The sequence below is a fragment of the Balaenoptera acutorostrata genome, chromosome 20 (genome assembly GCF_949987535.1).
Source record: "Balaenoptera acutorostrata chromosome 20, mBalAcu1.1, whole genome shotgun sequence".
Lineage (NCBI taxonomy): Eukaryota > Metazoa > Chordata > Mammalia > Artiodactyla > Balaenopteridae > Balaenoptera > Balaenoptera acutorostrata.
In genome coordinates, this window is record NC_080083.1 from 56,978,626 (window position 1) to 56,993,782 (window position 15,157).

The 15,157-nt window shown below is 39.6% G+C and overlaps 1 protein-coding gene across 2 annotated transcripts; it reads left to right on the forward strand.

Moving 5' to 3' along the window:
• Positions 1-1,796: 1,796 nt before the first annotated feature.
• Positions 1,797-12,981, forward strand: SUMO2 (small ubiquitin like modifier 2). Of its 2 annotated transcripts, XM_057536656.1 has the most exons (4): positions 1,797-2,043; positions 3,671-3,802; positions 9,326-9,397; positions 11,795-12,981. In XM_057536656.1, the coding sequence occupies exons 1-4, from the start codon at positions 2,023-2,025 to the stop codon at positions 11,855-11,857; spliced, it is 288 nt and encodes a 95-aa protein (XP_057392639.1). In that variant the 5' UTR covers positions 1,797-2,022; the 3' UTR covers positions 11,858-12,981. The 2 variants fall into 2 exon arrangements, with proteins under 2 accessions (XP_057392639.1, XP_057392638.1); XM_057536655.1 differs by lacking the exon at positions 9,326-9,397 and having other exon boundaries at positions 1,889-2,043; positions 11,795-12,980.
• The last annotated feature ends 2,176 nt before the right edge of the window (positions 12,982-15,157 follow it).

Genomic DNA, 15,157 nt, shown 5'->3' on the forward strand with positions numbered 1-15,157 from the left:
TTATTTATTTATTTATTTATGGCTGTGTTGGGTCTTCGTTTCTGTGCGAGGGCTTTCTCTAGTTGCGGCAAGCGGGGGCCATTCTTCATCGCGGTGCACAGGCCTCTCACTATTGCGGCCTCTCCCGTTGCAGAGCACAGGCTCCAGACACGCAGGCTCAGTAATTGTGGCTCACGGGCCTAGTTGCTTCGCGGCATGTAGGATCTTCCCAGACCAGGGCTCGAACCCGTGTCCCCTGCATTGGCAGGCAGACTCCCAACCGCTGCGCCACCAGGGAAGCCCTTGGAGCAATTTTTTGTTGTTGTTTTGGTTTTTTGTTTGTTTTTTGAGCTGCGCAGCACAGCATGTCGGATCTCAGTCCTGCAGTGGAAGCGTGGAGTCTTAACCACTGGACCACCAGGGAAGTCCCTGGAGCAATGTTATAATGGTGTGTCACACAGTGACCGGGCAACTTGAAAGAGAAGGGCAGGTCTGAGAAGTAAATTGAGGAATTTTAGTTGAGATTTGCTGAATTTGAGGTGCCTCTAGGACATCCAAGTGGAGATGTTCAGAAGTCAGTTGGATTTATAGGCTGGAAATTCAGAGAAAGATCTGGACTAGAAATCTAGACTTGAGAATCATTAGCAAATAGATGGTAATAGAAGTGGGGTGAAGTCATCTCAGGAGAGGGAATAGAATGGGAAGAGAAACCGGTCCAGAACAAAACCCAAGGAACATTTAAGGGAAGGGCTGAGAAAGAAAGAAATTGCAAAGGGATCAAGGACAGGCCAGAGTCATAGCCCAAAGTCACAGGGAGGGAGTTCAAGAGGAGTGATGAACTGGGAAGCATCCTGGACCCAGCAAAGAAGTCTGCGGTGACCTTGTAGAGAGCAGTTTTAGTGGAACCGTGCACCAGATTGCAGTGTGTTGAAGAGTAAGTGGGAGGTGAGGGAGTGGAGACAGCTGGCGTGCACATTTTTTTCAAGCTATTTGGCCAAGAATGGAGAGAGATACGGTGGTAACTTCAGAAGGAACTGGAATTGAGAGTCTTTTTCTACGGTTAACGGCTAATGTGCAAGTGGAAGAAAATGAAGGACAAAGGACATAATCAATAAAACCTACCGAGAGGAGTGGGAGACATCCACGGCACAGATGTCAGGATTGTTCTTAAGACAAGAGGGACCAACTTCTATTTCTGAACGGCTGTAAGGAGGAAGTGATCGATTGGTTTGGAAGCTAGATGTCGGGTGCTTCTCTCTGATGGATTCTGCTTCCTCTTGGAGGTTGGGAGCCAGGCAATGAGTAAGGAGTTTGTAGGATGAACCTTTTTCCTCAGCTAGTCAAAGTACAGGGTTTCCAGCAGGACGGAAGTAGTCACGGCACTAAGGCAAGAGCCTGGTGGGAAGCGGGATGAGGCTGAAGCTTTAAAATCCGAGGGAAGAGAGGCTGACTGAGAGGAACTGTGATGTTCCTCTCACCCTGAGGAAAGCTGCATATGGGCCACCGAATGAGAGGTTATTTTCCCAGAACCTCGTGCTGGGGCTTTGATTTAGGCTCCCCCTTCCTTGTCTAGTCAGTCGGCCTTCCCCGGCTTGTGTGTCACGTCTAGGCCTCAAGCCTCCTCGTCCCCACCGAGGACCAGCTGGAAGCCATTTTGATTAAGCTCCACCACAGAAGGAGGACAATACAGCCCCGCCCAGAGCCAGGCGCGCCCCCGCGACGGCCCGGGTGCGCGTGTCCGCGCCTCTTCCCGCCGGCCTGGCGGGCGCCGGGCCCACGCTGGGGCGGTGCGGGGCGGGGGGTGGCGGTGGTTATGTAAGCGTTGCGCGCTCCCGCGAGGCGGCAACCAATGAGGAGCCCCGGCGGCTCGGGCTCGCGCACGCAGGATGGGGGGAGGGAGCGCACGACGTGCGCGCGCCCTCTCCCTCCTCCACCGCTGCCGCCTCCTTCTTCTGCCGCTCCTGGTGCTGCTTGTGTGCTCGTTCGGTGCGGACCTGGTACCTCTTTTGTGAAGCGGCAGCTGAGGAGACTCCGGCGCTCGCCATGGCCGACGAAAAGCCCAAGGTGAGCTCGGCGCCGGCCTCCGCGCCTCGCCGCGCGGCCGGGGTCACGGCGCGGGCCGGGGTCCGGCCCGAGCCCGCCGCGGGCTCCCCGCGCCTTCCCGGGCCCCCCACGGGGCGGCCGCGGCTCAGGCCCCGGCGCTCCGCGCCATTTTCCTCCCTCCCCTCTTCCTCCCTCCCGCGCGGGAGGAGGCCCCGCCGCCCTCCCCCGCCCCCGGCCGCCTCGGAGTGCGCGCCGGGCGCGAGTTGGGCGGGCAAATCGCGGACACCCGCGGGCCCACCGGCCGCGAGCTGGGCTTCTTGGGCCCTGCCGGCCGGGCGCGCGTGACGAGGGGCGTTAGGGCGCGCGGTGTCCCCACCCTCGGCGGACCCCGCGCCGGGCCGCGGCGGGTGTTGCCGCCTTGGCGGTGGCGAGGAGTTCCCTCCTCCCCGGGCTTCCCCCCTCTGGGGTGGGGGCCGCGGGCGTCTGGGGACCCCTGCCCTGGGCCGCACTGGCTGGCTGAGGGCTCGGGGCGAATCAATGGGCTACTGATGGGTTGGAAGCCGGATGCCCGTCGGTCGTCGTGAGGGGCCGGGGTTGGGGGATTCCCGGGGAGTATTTCCCACATTTTTTGTCGGAATGGGCAGGGGCTTTTCCCTGGATGCCACATAACCCCTAACCTGCCGAGACCATGTGGTTTCGGGAAGTTGGAGGCAGATGTACGAGCAGAGAGACTTCGTAGGGCTTAACTTTTCAACGCGGGTTTTGAGGCTCCAGGAGGCTTTTCCCTGGAGGACTCGGGCACACACTTCTTTCTGGCACACGGGACTTTCTTTTGGTTTGTTTTGTGGCACCCTCCCCTCTTTCCATTCTGAAGTGATTTAGGGGCTACAGAATTCCTTCTACACTTGATTTTGATGAACTTCAGATTGGGTCAAAATCTACAAGGAAGACTTGTGGAATAAGTCTACAAAGAATAAAACTGTGCATTTGACTCATGACAACAAAGGGGAGGGGAGAATAAGCTCATAACTAAAAATAAACAAAAATGAAGCTGCTCGTAGAGGCGAACAATAATAGTGGTTCTGAGTTATACCGCTGCTTGGGAGAGAATCAAAGGATATTCCTCAATTAGGTGGTGGTTTTTTATAAATGTAGCTTGAGATTTGTTATTAAGCTGAATTTGGTAACTTTTTAACAAGAGATTTGAAATGAATTTTGAATTTCAAGCTCTAGATTTTTTTCTTGCATTCTGTACTCAAAGCACTTTGGAAAGAGAAAGGATGCTTATTTTTAATCTTCTTAGAGGAAAGACATATTTTGAGAGTGATCCAATATATGTCATTTTAAAAAACTCAGATTCAAGAGGGCATTGCAGTAAATTGAGGGAGATCCATCTTTAAAAACCAATTGTCGACACTGATAGTATTGGATGTAGGCTGCTTTTCTGTTTCTGTGACAGCTATTTAATATTGTTGCTTCAGGGTTTCTTATCTTTCAGATTGATTTCAGCAGCTGCAAACAGCTGTATGCTCTGTTATAAGAATGAGAAACCTGTTGATTTCTGAAGCAACTTGGGCTGCTGCTGCTTTGAAAGGTGTTGTTTGTTCTTCACATTTTCCAAATTATACTTTTATTTTTCTTTCAACAGGAAGGAGTCAAGACTGAGAACAACGATCATATTAATTTGAAGGTGGCGGGGCAGGATGGTTCTGTGGTGCAGTTTAAGATTAAGAGGCATACACCACTTAGTAAACTAATGAAAGCCTATTGTGAACGACAGGTGAGGAACTGACTTGTATACTTCCACTGAATAAAACGTATTTTTAAAAAACAAACCTTATTTTCTTGAGAATAGAAACCAGCATAATATGACAATAGATTATCTTTGGTAGAATGAATATATACTTATATACTTGATATATCACAGTTTTATCGTACACTTGGTTTGTTGATTCTTCATAAAACCCCTTAGGGTGGTTAATATCACATATGATTCTAGTTCTGTGCCAGAAATGCATCAAATTGTTTTCACAACATGTGGTTTGTTCCCAAGGGGATGCAATTTTACTTTTATAAGAAAATAAGAACGAACTTGGTAAAATTTCTTGTCAGGCTCTTTTTTAACAATTTAAAATTTGTCTTGTGTCAAAACAATATTTCGGGTGTTTTAACCAATTTGGAAATAAAATTAAATGTGAGTAGAAGGACATTGCAATTTTCCTGAAGCGTGTAAAACTAATATTTTCTTTTTACACTAATAGTAGAGGTCAAGAGATTTAACCTCCTGAGCCAAGCATACACATTCCTGTATTATAAGGATATTTGAATTTTACTCAGAAAATAGTAAATTTTTTACATCAGAAGAGGAAGTAGAAATGAACAGATGCTGGGAGGTAAATGTAAGCTTTAAGACAAAGAAGCTTCCTTTTGTGATGTTGAGTCTGTAACAATACAAAGGTAATTTTAAAGATGACTTTTGCAAGTATAACAGAAACTCTGGTAGATCAGTTAATCCAACAGTAGCCTGGCAGATGTATTTTTCTTGTTCAATCCTGGATGTATAATATATAAAAGTTTGGAAAATTATTTTATTAGACCAAAACAACTTATCTACATTGCAAATTCACCTCCTAAAAATAGGTTCAAAACAGAGTAAGGTTAAAACCTCTACAAGTTGGAAAATTGAGTTTGAGTTGATACTTGGGCCTTCTCCATGAGACTGAAGGGCTTCTTAAACTGAAGATTTAAACTTCTTTTTGAGTTTGAAGCTTTATTTTATGCCTAGTTTATTTATAACATAATAAGAGAGTACTGTGGTTATAATTTTTTATCTGCATAAACTTTTTCATAGTTCCTTACAAAGATATGCCCTTCAGTGTACTTTCATTTAAAGAATTCTGGTGAAATCCCCTAACAGTTAGTAAATATGTACTTATTAATTGTGCTAAAGAATTTTTGCACTGGTATCTACCATATTTGAATACTAGTACTCCTTCAGGTTCCAGGGGAATTTTAAAAGGTAATCATTTTGTAGAATGTTTATGTAGCAAAACCTTATACAACATAGAAATTCATGTTTAGATTTGGTGACTTTCAACAAAATTCTCTGCATATCTTACCTAACTTTTCTCTAATTACTATTAAATTGTAGCTTTTAAATGGTCATATTTTTCAACACTGACTATGAAAATTTTCGAACTTAGAGAAAGAAGTTTACATTGAATACCCATGAGTCTACTGCCTAGATTAACTGTTACCAATTTACTGTATACATCTATTGATACTCTCCATCCTAAAATGGTCATATTTAAGACTTCCCATATTTCTTGTAGGGCCCCCAAAGGAGCTTTTTATCTTTTTTTTTTTTTTTTTTTTCACCAGATGCCTATGTGCTGGGGCATTATACTGTGTGCCAGAAAAAGTAAAGCACATCCTGTGTATTCTAGATTATCCTCATAGGAAATTGTCTTATAAGATCTAGTTAGTGGGTCAATCAAGAATTTTTTAGTTTTCCTGCTACGTTAAAGTAAGTCGACTATATTACCCAGTGTAAATAAAGTTTTCCTTGATTTTTTTCAGTTATTAGGCATAAGATTGGGGTTATGTTTGACTAAACTTGTTGGGGCCACTCTTAACTTGGACTAGAGGAAAAAGAACGTTGGTAATCCATAAAAAATATAATTCCAGTGCATATCTTTTGGAATGCAAATATGAAAATATTACCCAGGAAGAATTTGGAAAGATGTTTATTCCCATTTTCCTCTTAAATTGGGGATAACCTCAGAGTTTTGAGTGAAACAAGATCCCTGTTTACTTTTCAAGTGGTTTCTCTGGTTCTAAGGAAGAGGGGGTTGAAGTATCATCTAATGGGGCTGATTCCCTGCTTTCTAAGTGTAGTTACAGGTTATTAAAAAAACCAAAATATTTATCCGATCGAATTTGCATAGCTAAAGTTTTTTTGGCAGGTGAGACTTCTTGACCAAAGATTTCCTATCAAGATTAATTGAATGCTCATATTTACTTTCTAATGAACTCATTTGGTATTGGATTTCTGGAGGAGTTCCAGTGAATGCCTAATAGGCATCTAAAACTAAACATGCAAAGCAGGACTCTCGATTCTACTAGAAATCTTTCTCCGTTGTCCCCACTCAGTAAATAGCACCATTATGCATCTAGTTGTCAAAAACTTAGGGTCCTCCTTGATGATGCATCATAACAAATAAAATCCATCAGCGAATTCTGTTCTCTATCTAACTTGGTCCAGCACAGTAGCCACAAGCCACGTGTGAGTGTTTACCACTTGAAGTGTGGCTAGTCCAAATTGAGATGTGTGGTAAAGTGTAAAATGAATGCCAGATTTTGAAAACTTGGTATGAAAAAAGTTAAATATCTCAATTTCTAAAATGTTGATTATATGTTGAAGTGGTAGTATTTTTAAATATGTTGAATTAAAACATTTTTATTAAACTTTTACCTTATTAATGTGGCAACTAGAAAACTTAAAGTACCATATGTGGCTGACATTATGTTTACATTGGATAGGGCTGAGCCCTCAACCATTTTTATTCTATTCCTGATTAACTACTACCTCAGGGACTTCTCTGATTAATTCAGAGTGCCCCTATTGCCATCACTGAGTCCTCTCACTCTTTTCTGTTTGTTTGTTTTGATTTGTTGTTTTGCATTGATTATTGTCTATATTTATCTGTCTCTGCACTAAAATGTAAGCTTCATGAGCATAGGGCTGTTTTATTGACTATTTTTCTGGAGCCTAGACCAGTGCTCGGCATATAGAATGTGTTCAAATGCTTGTAAAAGGATAGAGAACATTCAAACCTAGTATTTCTGTAGGTTGGTTTCTTAGTAAGTTTTTCATTCACATGTAGAGTTAGACTTTGCCCACTTTATATCCGCCACATATCCTTCAGGCAACTGACTGAGAGCATACTATTCCATTCTAGTGTAAATCTACCCCAACATTGGTTACTAGATTGTCAAGTGGTTTCGGAGAGCACAGAATAATTGGTTTAGTCCAGTTCATTTCTGTGAAATGAAGAAATGGGGACCCGAAGAGAGAACCTCACACAGCTCTTCTGGAGCACAACTCTAAAGCTCAGGGATGAGATTTCTACAGAAGAGGAAACCAAATACTGGTTTAATGCAAATTCATTGTTTGAATTTACATGGTTTATGGAATCTTAAAGGCAAGTTTCCTGAATTTTGGACTTTTGATCTCTAGCAAAATAAAAGAGCTTTTATCGATAAGGAAAAGCGTAAAAACAGGTGGCAATAAAGGAATACAATTTGCTTGTGTTCTACTGGCCCTGCCTTCCCTTCGCCCTTATTTTGAATGGCCACGCCATTGGATGTAGTGAAGGAAGAACCCAGCATATAGAAGATGCCAAGAGTTTTGTTGAAGCAGAGTCTCCAATGGAGTGTTTGTAAATAGATAATACTTAGTATTAATGGCTTGGCATTGAATTCTTGGTTACTTTGTGTAATTGCAAACTAAATTTGAAAGTCATGAGGAATGAATTAGGTTATGGCTGTCACCTACCTGGTGGGGGATTGCTTGTATTCCTTAAGACAAGGGCTAGTCTGGAAGTGGTATGTGTCAAAGACCAGAGTGTTGTGTTTTGTTTTGTTTAAATTTTTTTTTTAATATTTATTTATTTACCTATGTATGTATCTGTCCACCGGGTCTTAGTTGCGGCATGTGGGATTTTTGTTGCAGCGTGTGGGATCTTTTTAGTTATGGCATGGGAGATCTTTAGTTGCGGCATGCAGGATCTAGTTCCCAGACCAGGGATTGAACCTGGGCCCCCAGCATTGGGAGCGTGGAGTCTTAACCACTGGATCACCAGAGAGGTCCCAAAGACGAGAGTTTTAAAGGAAAGCAGTATGATTTTCACGTGACAGGTAGTTTTAAAGACCAATTCAGTGAATCCTTGTTAAATAAGGGAATACAGTTGTTAAACAAGTGTTTATTGAATACTTTATTTCAATATTTTTAGTCCTAGGAACTCAGTTTAATTTTCTCTTAAATATCAATTAAAACTGAGTTTTTGTAACGAGAATTATAGTTTGTAATTTGAGCATGATACAGGAATGACTTTGCGTAAGATGCTTCCAAGAAAGGTATTTTTCGAGTTAAAATATTCACAGCATACCTCCAAAGAAATCTTGTCCTCATTTGGATGCAGTTACCAGCAACTTTACTATTTTGCTCCTTTCCCCTTCTTCCCACCCCTGTGTCAGGTAGGTAATTCTTAATAATGGAGTCCCCTTTGCAGAAAGGGGTGTATTTAAGCTCATTTATCTCCTTAAATGCACATAAAAATTTCTTGACACTCCCTTTTTGTAATAAAGCTTCTCCTCAACTTAGCTTTAGGTTTACTTTCAAATAAAAACAGAAAATGAAGCATACTTAGATAGATACTGCTTTTCATCCATTTTATTCCATCAGTATTTAGCACCTACCGTGTGCAAGATATACAGTATGTAACTAAGTCTAGATTTCTATCCCTACTGGAGCTTATTTTCTAGTACAAGGTTGACTAATAATTGCAGGCTTGGGTAAGTCCTAAGGAGAAAAAAAGCAGGTGCTTCTTTAGAGCTGTTCCAGGATTTTCTTGGATGTGGATTGTGGTCTTATAGATGGTTTTAGGGACCAGTTATTGCCTTGTGTTCTGTTGGAAATGTCCTCACTGTCCAAGGATAAGAACTTGAATATGCCTGTGGTGTGCCTAGTGTTGTGCTGGGCTGGGGCTTAGGTTACTCTTACATAGTGGTAGGAATTGTTTGGATAGACATGAAGGGAAGGTAGCTTTTAGGCAAAGTTTTATTTTAATCATTACACCTTTTTTAGGTGACTTCAGTTTTCATATTATTAATGGGTTTTGTTTATGTGTTTGTTTTTGGAGCGCTTTTTAATGTGCGTTGAGGAATGTTGATGTGTGCATCTGTTGCTTCAAATTTCCTTTCAGTATCTAACTCACTTAAATGCACTGTTTAACTCAAGGTATGATCTATTCAAGCTTAAAGTAGCTATGGTCTCAAAAGCATAAAACAGCCTTTTTTTTTTTCAGTCCTTTTTAAGAAAAATCATTTTTCCAATGAAAATCAAACAGTATAGTTTAAAGAAAGTGAAAATCACCCCAAATCATTTAACCAATATAGAAATGTTAACATATTGATCATTTATTTAGGTCTCTCTTTTAAATACATTCATGGCCAAATATGCATGTAGTTTTAGTTCTTACTGTTTCTTTGCATTCTTATTGCTTTTAAACTCTTTGTCCAGGGTTTGTCAATGAGGCAGATCAGATTCCGATTTGACGGGCAGCCAATCAATGAAACAGACACACCTGCACAGGTAAAAATGTCTTTGTGCTAACTAGAAAAACCAATGTTTTTTATAATTTTCTCAACAGCTTTGTTTATTAATTTGTGAATTTCTAGTCATTGGAATATAGTTCTTACCAGAGTTCAAAGCTGTGTAAAATATGGCCAAAAGGGAACAGAAAGAAAAAATAGATTCAGGAAGTGCCAATGGTTTTTAAGTATTCAGTTATCACTTAGTAAAACTAGTAGGTCATTTTACTTTAATCCATATTTTTCCTCTTGCCAGCATTATTTGGAAAAAAATAAATAAAATTCCTGTTTGTTACTTCAGAATGTTGTTTTCATTTCTGCAGCTGTAAATCATACCCAGGGTTCCCCATAAGCAGTTGGTTGGCTGTTTATCCTAAGCATTTTAGCCCCTCATGAATTCTCTTTACCTGTCCTTCTGAACTAAAGAGAATCTAGTGGCTCTAACTGCAAGGCTCTTGGTAGCTTATGTTTCACAGGGCTGTTGATAATAGGTGGCTTTCCAAACCCTTACTACAAAAGGTGTTGTCTGATCCCTTAATCTCTTTACTTATTACTTCAGTTGTTCTCTCACTTTGTAGGGGATCGGCTGGGCTATCTTCTTTAGCAGAAACTTTTTGTTTCTTTTTACCTTCTGAAATTCCATTTAAGACATTCAGTTTTGGGGAAAAAATCTTTGATAGCAGAAATTTTAAATTGGAGCCCTTGTCCTTTTGAATTTGTTTTATCACCCCATAAAAACTAGAAAGTGATAAATATGGTATGAGTGAAGCAGAAAATCCAGATTGTGGTTTTGTTGATAATCTTCAAAAATTTGAAATGTCTATGAGTTGTACTTGAGGGAAGAATATTTTGAAGAGATTTCTGTTGATGAGTCTCTAAGAAGCAATTATAGTGTGTAGCCACAAGGAGGAGCTGAATTCTCTTGATGAATGAGAGAGAGAAAAAGCTCTCTTGTATCCTTTGAAGGCATTTGAAGTTTCACTATAAAATTGAAAAACATTCCAGTAGTTTCATTTCAGTGGATAGGCTGAAGACCAGTTTTGATGGTTTTAAAAGAATAAAAAGAACCCATTATGCTAAACTCTGATGGTAATGTATTTTCTGTTTTTTGAAGCCCTCACCCACCACCAAAAAAAACTTCTGGGAGTTGTCTATTATGCTAGCTGCAAATAATTAAACCTAAGGAGGATTTGTTCAGTACTGCATTTATAAAATCTTCAAACTGAATTTGGAATTGACCTCATTTTAGTATTTGGAATTGAATTTATTTTAGAGTGAAATTGATTCATTTTAGAATTGTTCTTCCAGTACTTGTTAAATAGCAGAATTGTATAAATTAGAACATCTTAGCGGCCAATTTTAATAGCAGTATAATTGTTATATACTCATATTCTCTTAAGTACTTCACTTTCTTTGACTCATTTAGTTCTCATAACTGAATGATATTCCATTTTACAAATAGAGAATTGAGACTTAGTCATTAATATTTTAATGCTTTAGTCCTACTTTTACTGTATTTGAACTTCATTAGAAACAGTTCCCTTTCTTGTCTTTAGATGCCCAAGGTTGTTGTTTTATCTTCAAAATTACCAGTTTTTAGAAAATTTTTCTTGGGTAATTATCAGCATTATAAACTGTTCCAAAGCTTGTTTACCTTACAGTGTTGCCATATGTACCGAGACCTTCCTGCTGTCAACATGGTTTTATGTATAATGTGTGGGTAGTAAACCTTGCAAACTTAATAGCATTTTGAATTTGGATTTTTTTTAACAAGTCTGTTTTTGCTCAGGTTCCTCTTCTTACTACATAGTGGTAACCACTGTTTTGTGCATAGGCAAAGATATGTTCATATTATACACATACACACAAACTTAAAGATATACATACAAATATAATACTATAAGCTGTTTGCTGCCTAGTTTTTAAATTTTTTTAGCCTAATACCGTATCTAAGGGATATTTCCATTTCTGCATGTGTAAATCTACTTATTCTTTAATAACAGGTACATGGTATTTCATGTATGCATGTACGATATTTTTTTGGGTTTTGATATTTTGGTTATTTTCAGTTTTTTGCTCATCTAAACAACATTGCAGTGAGAGCCTTTATACACATCAGTTTTATTTTCAATAATTAAAGGTGAGATGATTTAACTTATGGACATACTCAGCTTTTTAACTTAAAAACTCAATTTTCTGTAATCTTCATAAAAAAGACCAAGTGAAAAATTATTTAAACCTAAGTCTGATGCTACTTTAAGCTGTGGGACATCTAAAATAATGAACACTGGAATTGGGTGGAACTTGTGCAGATTTTCAGGCTATTTAAGTCTGATAGTTATAAATTTTAAGAGCTAAATAACCAATGGCCGATTGTTTTTTTTCTCATTTATGCTAGTTGGAAATGGAGGATGAAGATACAATTGATGTGTTCCAGCAGCAGACAGGAGGTGTCTACTAAAAAGGGAACCTGCTACTTTACTCCAGAATTCTGTTCCTCCAGACCAAGAAGACATTCTCAATTAGAAAACCGCAATTTGGTTCCACCACATCCTGACTACTACAGTATAGTTTCTCTATTCTTTCATTTTCCCCTTCCCCATTCCTTTATTGTACATAAAGTAACTGGTGTATGTGCACAAGCATATTGCATTTTTTTTTTTTAACTAAATGGCCAACGGTATGTTTTGATCGACATCAAATGGAGATGGAATGGGGAAAAATACTGGTTCTGTGAAGATACCCCCTTTTCTCCATTAGTGGCATGCTCATCCGCTCTTATCTTTATATTCCAGTAAGTTATTTTGCTCTCACTGTTTAACAAAAAAAGAACAACATAAAAATTCTTGCATACCTTGTTCGATTGGAGAATTTTAATGTTTTTCATTTATCATTGTAAAACCAAGGACAATTTTATAACTTTTTTGTACGTAGCTGTTACATGTAGGGCAATCTGTCTTTAAGTAGGGATAAATTACTCTAAAAGAAATGAATCCTAGATAGTTTTCCCTTCAAGTCAAGCGTCTTGTTGTTTAAATAAACTTCTTGTTTAAAATGAGCTGTTTTCTTTATTCTGAGGAATATTAAATAGAAAGTTGAAGCTTAGAGAAAAACATGACCTGAATAGGCCTACTAGACGTAACATTTCAAGGAAGAAATAAAGCTACTTTGCATTTCTGACAGACTAATGCAAAACAGAGAATAACAAAGTTATATAAATGACTAGCAAGGAATGTTTCAGCCTCCTCTTTGTTCAAAAAGTTTAGGCAGTTCCAAATATGCAACTTTACTAGCAAAAAAATTGGGTCATAATCTTGGTGATTTACTCCCATGTATTCTTTTTTTGTAACCTCTACCTGAGGCAGAGTGGGTTAGTACATGCAGTTAAGAAAAAGTTCTAATTTTGCTGACTGTGCTGATAAATCACTTCACCATTCTAGTCCTCATTTTGTCTGATGGTAAATACTCCCTAACCTAAAACAGAGTTTTTGTTCCTTATTTGAGGATGTTGAGGGACAGAAAATACTTACCTACATATACCCATTCTTACAGCCTTAAATATGCAGATCACTACAGTTTTTAAACTCAAATGTATGGGGAAAGATAACTACAGAACCAATAAACAGAATATTGGAGCTGGAAAGATATGTAAAGATTATCTAATTCTAACCCCTGGGTTTTTTTGGGTTTTTTTTTTAAGACAATCAGATGTTTTAATTTATTTATTTATGGCTGTGTTGGGTCTTCGTTTCTGTGCGAGGGCTTTCTCTAGTTGCGGCAAGCGGGGGCCACTCTTCATCGTGGTGCGCGGGTCTCTCACTATTGCGGCCTCTCTTGTTGCAGAGCACAGGCTCCAGACCCACAGGCTCAGTAATTGTGGCTCACGGGCCCAGTTGCTCTGCGGCATGTGGGATCTTCCCAGACCAGGGCTCGAACCCGTGTCCCCTGCATTGGCAGGCAGATTCTCAACCACTGCGCCACCAGGGAAGCCCTAACCCTTGTTTTAAAAATGACAAGGCTGAGGTCTAGAGGGTTATTCATCACATAGTTAGATGGCTATGAAACTGGAACTTAGAGGTTAGGTTTTCTGTTGCCTGTTAATTGAATTTTCCAGTAATGGTTTTCAAGAGACTGAATTCCCACCCTTACTGCCTAACAATGTGGCCTTTTTGGATCAAGTCCCCATGAACTATCATGCCTTGTCATTCACTTAATTCACTCTACGTCTGTTGCAATATAGTCTTTTTTACATTCCCCATTTCTGTAGTGAATAAGCTTCCCCAGAGACAGCAGGAATTACGTAGGATTTTGGCTCTGTATATGTGAGTTAATCTTAAATCGACTGAAGTTTTATTTTCCTGTATGTGTAGTGCTGCCAACCTATTTTTACAATTTATATTGTGAAATAGTGTGAGAAGCCTGCCCCCAAGAATTCTTAGAGATCAGGTAAGTACGTTTCTCTTGCTCTAGGTACTATTAAGTAGTGGAATTTTGTTGTCCCCAAAATTAAAGTTAGGATTGAAATTCAAGCCAGGGAATTTTATTAAGAAAGGATTCTTGAACTGGCTTCTTGTTTAACCAGAGGGAACTAATGTCATGTCTGAGCTTTCGCCATGTTGGGGGACCTTTTAAATTCTTTTATGCTAGAAAAACTTTCGGTAGAATTTTAAAAGCCATAGGGAAATGTGTGGAAAAGGCACTGTTTCATAATATAGTATGTTGTAGCTTATTGATATTTGGGTCAGTGTATAATTAAGATTTACCTTATTCTTAAGTGAACTTTTGATTGTTGCCCTTGCCTATTTCACATAAATTACCACCAAAAAGGCAAATATTTTATGGGAAAGCTTACGGAGAACTTTTTAAAAAACGCTTTGAAAATAAGCGGATCGTTGAAAATGCTGGGAAGTAATTGTAGCATTTTAATTTTTTTGGCTTGAGAGGGGAGGTTCAAATGATGGGAGTTACCCTGCTATTTTGGTTAACTGTTAGGACAATTTAGCTAAACTCTTTCAGTTTGTGCTTACATATCGGACATGTTTGTATCTTAAAAGTAGCAAATAGTACCTAAGTGAACCCAATCTGTATAGGGAGATAAATTTTATTCTCAAGCACCTGTCATATTCATCCAAGCTGCTAGAGGCCAAAACAAAAGGTATTAGCAGCTTTCCAGAAATAAGAGTGTCAGATTATTTGGCTCATTGTTTTCCTTGTTTATGTTCTCGTAGAAATTAATTGGATGATCAGGTTACATTCTATCTAAAGGGGATGATGTTGAATGGAACATGGGAAGAAGTAAACATAGTTTGAGGAGAAATTGGAGACTTGAGTCAAAGTGTGTAATTATGTAGGAAATTGACACCAGGAGGTCAGTAAGATGATGGAATCCGAGGATTTGAGGGCAGCCTGTTGGAAAGTTTTTCCAAGGTCTTTGTGGGGGCCATAGGGTATTGGAGAGGGCCAGCTGTGCCACTGAGGGTTATTTTTGAGTTAGGGTGCTCCTGCTTTTAAGTATGACTAATAGTGATTCTGGATCATGGTTTTGCATTAGAATCCCCCTGGTGAGCTTTTTAAAAATACCAGTGCCTGGGCCTTACCCCCAGAAATGTATTTTCAGAGCAATATGGAATTGAGAAGCAGCTCTGTGAGGCATTCTCACAACTCTTAAGAGTTAAGCACGTTATGGTGAAGATTAAATGAGATAATATATGTTCTAGCTGCCACATACTGAACTTTTTTTTTAAACCTTTTTTTTTTTTAG